The sequence below is a fragment of the Cervus elaphus genome, chromosome 20, assembly GCF_910594005.1.
Source record: "Cervus elaphus chromosome 20, mCerEla1.1, whole genome shotgun sequence".
NCBI lineage: Eukaryota > Metazoa > Chordata > Mammalia > Artiodactyla > Cervidae > Cervus > Cervus elaphus.
The window spans coordinates 139,246,991-139,253,083 of record NC_057834.1 but is presented as its reverse complement, the minus strand read 5'-3'; the positions used below and the strand labels follow the sequence as shown (position 1 = coordinate 139,253,083).

At 67.5% G+C, this 6,093-nt stretch overlaps 1 protein-coding gene across 1 annotated transcript; it reads right to left on the bottom strand.

The window, feature by feature from the left end:
• Window positions 1-569: 569 nt before the first annotated feature.
• On the bottom strand, window positions 570-5,774 carry LOC122676841 (nascent polypeptide-associated complex subunit alpha, muscle-specific form-like). Its single transcript, XM_043876393.1, has 9 exons — window positions 5,577-5,774; window positions 5,174-5,352; window positions 3,400-3,470; window positions 3,197-3,345; window positions 2,914-3,008; window positions 2,742-2,799; window positions 2,388-2,525; window positions 1,921-2,062; window positions 570-640 (listed from the first exon to the last, which is right to left on the bottom strand). Exons 1-9 carry the CDS (start codon window positions 5,772-5,774, stop codon window positions 570-572), a joined length of 1,101 nt encoding a protein of 366 aa, XP_043732328.1.
• Window positions 5,775-6,093: the final 319 nt, after the last annotated feature.

The window sequence follows — 6,093 nt, the reverse complement described above, 5'->3', positions numbered from 1 at the left end:
CGGGGCGGCGACACCACCTGCGGGGGCGGGGGCGGGGGCGCTGAGGCAGGGCTTCCCCCGCCGGACGTGACGTCACGCCTCCCGCGCGCCTATCAGGGGCCTCCCCGCCCCCAGCCGGCCTCCCTCCCCTCTTCCCCGGGCTCCGCGCCGGCCCTGCCGGCCTGCGCCCTGGCAGCGTGCCTCGCGCGCCGGGTCCCGCAGCCTCCTCGGCCCCCTCTGTCCACCGCCCGCACCTGGCCCGCACCCCTTCACCGGCCCCTCGCCTCGCGCCCGTTTCAGCCTCCTCACCCGCGGCTCCAGCGCGCTCTTGATTCTTTTGTGGAGGAGGGTGGGGGGGCTGTAGGCGGGAAACGAGCCAAGAGAGCAGCCCGCATCCACTCGCCTTCACGCGCAGAGGCAACCCACTGCTTAGTTGTCGGAGATCGTCGGCCGGTTTTTGTCCCCTCCACGTGATGCTCTGGATGCTCGAGAAGCGAGAGAGGGGGGCAGGGGCTTGTCTGTGGGCTGGGGCCGCCGGGTGGTGGTAGGTGACCTCTTGGGGAAGGGGTGGGGTCGGGGCCAAGAGCAGGTCAGGTGTATGGGGGCGGGGAGCGCTCGCAGAAGGAGGGGCTGGCCGGTACCGCGCCGGGGGTTCGCAGTGCTGTCGGCCAAGGAGGGAGAGGGGGCGGGGGCCGCGGGAAGGGAGGTCAGAAGCTGGGTACTGGCACCCGGAGGGCTGCTTCATTTCCTCCCAGCGGCTGCCCTCCCCTGCTTCGCGTTCCTGCCCTCCTGCTTTGTGAGGGCAGGACCCAGAGGCCACCAGGCCCCAAGCCCAGTTGCCTGATAGGCAGAAATGGGGTGAAAGCAAATAAACCAGCACCCTTGGGAGAGGACCCCGAGATCACGGTGAGCCAATAATGTGCCTGGACCTTGAACCTGGGGCCCTATCGTTTCACCTCTCAGGAGCAAGTCTGTCCACCCTGGAAGGAAGGAGGACCCCATCCATCCCCTGGGGCTCCCAGAGTGGTGGCCTCGGCAGCCCTAGAGGGTCTCCTAGCCCCTCGCCCAGAGACCCCCGAGTCGTGTGGAGACGGGGTTGAGGCCCCCACAGTGTGCAGGCCTCCAGCTCTCCGCCTGTACCTGCTGCTTTGTCGGGCCGGTGACTCGGGGATCCCCGTGCAGCAGCTTCGGGCTCCCCCCATCTTTGCTTCCGGATCAGGCAGGAGCCGGAGGGCTAAACCTGGCCTGAGGTGTGATGGGGTCACCCACCCTCGCTGGAGTCTGTCCCCTGTAATGTCGGCCAGGCCGTGCGATTCCTCAGGGTGGGGTCAGTGCGGTGCAGAGCCTGGTGGGCGACTCTCACGGGGCTGGCATCCCGGATGTGGTGGTCGTGGACACAGCCCCTGCCCAGCCCCTCCCAGGTGTGTGCCGACTCCGCCCCGTAGAGGAACCCTCACCACTGCCCTACAGTCCTGTGTTCCTTCCCCTTCAGAGCCAGGGTCCTTCCCCTAGTGAGGAGCTGTCCCCAGGCAGTTCTGACGTTCGTTGCCAGGACGTGGAGGGGAGCCGGGCAAGTGAGGGGCACGGTGCCCCTCTGGAGGAGAGCTGCGAGGACAGCTGGGTGTGGCCCCCCTTCCCGTGGCTCGGGGCTCTGGCTGTGCTGCTGTTGCTCCGCCCCACGCTGGGGGGCCGCCTGGGTGCTCAGCCTCCATGCGCCTGGGGCATGGCAGGGCGGCCAGGGTGCGGTGTGGGCAGAGGACCAGGGTCCGCCCCCCCCAGCGGGTGCAGTCTTTCCGGTTCTCCATCACCAGGTCATTGATTGAAGGTGACACAAAGTGGTGGGAGGAAAGCCCATGATTTGTCTCTTCGCCGGCACTAGCGGGCTCCCTGGTTCCGTCCCGGAGTGAGAGCTCCAAACCCGAGTCCAAGTCCCGGCCCCACACTCGTCAGCCGTGTGGTTGCCGACGCTGCGCTTGCCCGGGTTCCGTGTCTCCTCGTGACGATCGAGGGCAGGGGGTCTGGCCGTGCCCACACAGGCCGGGTGCTGCTGCGGAGATCCGGTGCGGGGCCTGTCCTCGGAACGCTGTGGAGGGCCCAGTGTTGGCCCGTGTCCCACAGGGAGGGAGGCGGGACTGTCCCCCCGGCTCCAGATGGGTCCAGCACCTGCCAGGAGCCTTGTGACCAGGAGCTGGAGGTCAGGCGCGGGGGCAGCTGACTGCTGGGTGGTCAGGCTCGGGGTGGCTCTGCTGAAGGCAGCAGGTCACAGGCCTTGGGGCCTGGAAGGAGATGCCACCTGCACCCCCAAGTTCCTTCCTCTCTTCCCTCCCTGTTCTCTGCCCCGCAGAGCCTCCCTCCTTGCTGCACCATCCAGGGGCGTGCTCTCAAGACTTCAGACGCCAACACCTTACTGGGCGAGGGAAGGGGCCCTGTTCGGGGTCATAACACCCCAGTGCCAGCTGCTGGGGCTCCACTGCTCCGGAGACACAGCGGCCTGTGCGCGGCCCCCTCTCACGGCCCTGGGCCTGCCGTGCAGACTGAGCGCCCCCCTGGGAGAGCGCACAGCCCGGGCTTTTGGGATCTAGGACTAGGTTACACTGCGGAGGGCCTCGTGAGCCCACAGGTGGCTGCTGTGGCTCCGGCCAAGACCGCCACCTTCTGCTCTGGAGTCCCGGTCCGCCAGACGTGGGGCACAGATGTGGGAAGGGAGGGAGGAAGGGAGGAAGGAGTGAGTGGTTTGCTCATAAAGAGAAACAGCATCGTACCCGTCGAGTGGGTGTGTGACGGAGGCTGGATTTGCCCTCTGCTGACACCAAGCTTGAGCTGAGAAGAAAAGGACCATTTAGAGGCATCTCAGAAGGGGGCGTGTGCTCTCCCACGTTTCCGTCTCCTGGAGGAGTGACCCCGAGTCCCAGAGGGCAGCGCCCTGCCCCCCACTTCCTGTCTCTGGCCGGTGAGGGGCCAGCTGTTAAGGCTGCGGGCCTGCTGGGCTCCACCCCGGACTCCGCGGGCTGGGGCTCCCCCCGCAGCTGCTGGGGAGTAACGGGGTTTGTGTTCTGGTGGGCGTCTTTCGGGACCCCCCCGAGGCAAGTGTCCAGGTAGACTGAGCAGTTACGGTCGCCTCCATCCACGGGACTGTCTCTGCCCACCGTGTCCCTAACGAGACCCGCGGGGCGGGGTCAGGGGGCGCTGGGCCCAGGACAGCTGGGCTGCCACTGACCTGCTGGGGCCCCAGAGCTGCTGTGATGCCCTGGGGGTCGGCGGAGGACACAGGGTCCCCCTCCTCCATAGGGCCCTGGGGGTTCCCGGGCAGCAGGCTGAGAGAGGAAGTGGGCGCCCCGGGCGTGGCCGGAGGAGAGGAATGGGACTCTGGTGGAGCAGGGGCTTCTGCGGGCAGGCATCACCGGTGTCCCTGATGGCTACCTGAGCCTGGGGGCGAAGGGGGAGCCCCCCGGGCCTCGTGGCTGCCGCTGGTCCGCTTGCGCTCCTTGCCTCTACGGGGAGGTGGGCAAACGCTCCTAGTCGCCCACGCATCCACTCGGCAACGCGGCTCTTGTCCTTATAAAGGCTCTCGCCCCAGGGTCGCCCCAGTGCAGAGTCCCTGAGGTGTGGCACCATCCTGGGCTCTTCCCAGCAGCATCTTGGAGGCCCCACAGAAAAGGGCCTCGTCCCTGACCCCCAGAAGGCTGACTCGGCTCTGAGTCTGAATCGCTCCCCCAAACCGGGGTGGGGGACACCCCTCAGAAGCAGGGAGGGTGGCGAAGGCCCATGCTGAGCACGGGGTTTGCAGGTCAGATGAAACGGGGGTGCCGTTGCCCCCAAGGGCGGTCCTGCCTGTCCCCTGTCCCTTGCTCCAACCCCTGCAGGGGCTTGGACCTCAAGGCAGACATCCTGGCAGCCCGTTCAGCTCCGCAGGGGCCCTTTGATCAGCCAGAAACTGGGGCAGGCCTCCCAAGCTCGCGAGGCTCGGGCACCTGGGCGGGGCGGGGCAGGAACTGCGGGCGAGTGTGGGGTCCGTGCACCCCTTGGAGGAGGTGGCCTCACGCTCAGCTCTGGGCCCGCCTGGCATAGCCTCCCCTGTGCCTCCTTCCCTGCCCGGTTCCTGGCCTGGCCCCGGAGCAAGGGCTGCGCTGGGACCCGGGGCGCCCAGGCAGTATCTGATGTGTTGGGGCGAGGCCCTCCTGGTGTGCCCGGCAAGGGAGCTGCTGTGCTCCGGGGCCCTACCAGCCCTCCCTGCCCGCCTGGCTTCTGTCTGTCCCTCCTGCACACCTTCCATCCTGCACCGTCGCCGACTTCTCAGATTTTCCGTCTCCAGTCTGCACTGCTGGGCTGATGGTTCTGCAACCACCTCCCATGAAAAGCCCACAAAGGCTGCCTGCTAGTGATGCCGGAGAGCTCCCAGCCGCTCCTCACCTCGCGGCTGACCGGCGCATTAAACCAAACCAGGCCCGCCTCTCTTCCCCAGACGTCCACGGCTTGCCCTGGAATCTTCCACTAGTCTCAGGGCGGGTCTGAGGTTGCTTCCATCTCCAGAGATTTGGGGCCCAGGGCATGTGTGTCCAGGCAGGGGTGGCGCCTGAGGGTCTTGGTGAATGTGGTCTCCTGAATGTGAGGTCTCCTGGCATCTCTTCATCACCGTCGCCCAAAGGCTGTGCACAGCCCTCTGGATCCCCCAAACGAAGAGCTGTTTCCAGGGCTTGGCCAAGTTCAAGGTGTCCTCTGAGAAGCCGGTGGAGGACTCACCCTGGGGAGGAGCTGGCCCAGAAGGCCCACCACGTTGCCGGAGGAGACCAGGGATCCCAGCCGTCATTTTTAGGAAGAAACAAACCCGCGTCTGAAACAGGCCATCCCCTTGCCCCCCGGAGGTGACCTTGCTCGCTCACCCAGGTGTGCCCTGGGCCTGGGATGCAGGGACTCCGCCGGGCTACGTGGCTGTGGAGGGGTGCCCGGAACAGACCCTGGCTGGCTGGCTGGCCCCACCATTGCTGCTCCTGACAGAGGGGCCGGGGGGGCAGGGCTGTGGTTCCAACTGTCTTCTCCCGGGAGGGCGAGGGAGGGGGCTGGGGTGGGGCCCTGGTTGGCCTGCCTGGAGGATCCATCCGCCTGTTGGGAGCCAGGTGCCATGGGCTGGCGAGTCAGGAGGTGACTGTGGTCTCGGCGGCCTTGGCGGGCCGCCCGCAGACTGAGAAGGACCCACCTGCGTGGGGTCAGGGCCCAGACCCGCCTGCCCAGTCTGGGGCTGGGGGGGCAGGGCAGGGCCAGGGAGGAGCCTTCTTGGGCTGGGGGGGTGTTGCTCTGCAAGGTCCCAGGAGCAGGGTCTTGCAGCCTCGGCAGGAGGGCTGAGACCTGGGTGTGAACTAAGGGGTCTTCTGGACCCTGGGGGGAGGCACTGGCAGGTGAGGCCGCAAGAAGATTCCAGCCCCCCGCGGTCTGCCGCTGCGACTGCTGGGGCCTGAATGTGCAAGAGTAAAGTCCTCCAGGGTGGGGGGGACATCTGATGCTGAGCCCAGGACCCCCGGCCCAGGAGAACGGGCTGCAGGCAGGAAGAGGAGGCCCTGAGGCCCGTGGAGGGTGGGGGGTGCTTCCAGAGTCAGGGTTACGCTGCAGGTCTTGGGGGAAGGGGCTGTTATGGGTGCAGCCCAGGGTGTGGGGTCCCAGCCCCGGCACTGCTCGTTGGAGGCTGCAGCTCTTCCATCCCCCAGCACAGCCGGGACGTCCCCACACGTAAAGGGGTGCTTGCTGGAATCGGGTGAGGAAGGGGGGGGCCCGGGGCCACAGCCTGCGCCATGACCGGCCATGGGGTCAGCCCTACGGCCAAGCTCAGTCCGAGTGCCCAGCCCTGGCCAGTTCTGGGTGAGTGGGACAGGGCGGGGGTCCACCCTTGCTGGGAGGAGGGGGCACTGGAGGTCAAGTGTCCCCCCCCCCCCAGAGGCAGGTGGGCACTTAGACCAGCATGTGGCTCCTGACACCAGCCCTGATCCAAGTGCTCCCCAGGCCTGAGACCAGGGCTGGATCCGGGGAGGGCAGTGGGGACGCCTGCCCGTTGTGCCCTTGGCCTCAGTCCAGGGAGCCCAGAGCTGGGGTGAGGCAGCCCCCAAAGGGGCTCCTGGCCCCACA

Bases quoted from the DNA above. Each gene is read 5' to 3' on its own strand.
- LOC122676841 (XM_043876393.1), bottom strand. From the start codon at position 5,774: ATGGCCGGTCATGGCGCAGGCTGTGGCCCCGGGCCCCCCCCTTCCTCA. The intron at 3,471-5,173 runs GTGGGTCCTTCT...ACCTCCCCGTAG, and splicing joins TGGGCCCTGACCCCACGCAG to AGGCAAGGAGCGCAAGCGGA. The intron at 2,526-2,741 runs GTACGATGCTGT...GCGCTCTCCCAG, and splicing joins GTCACACACCCACTCGACGG to GGGGGCGCTCAGTCTGCACG.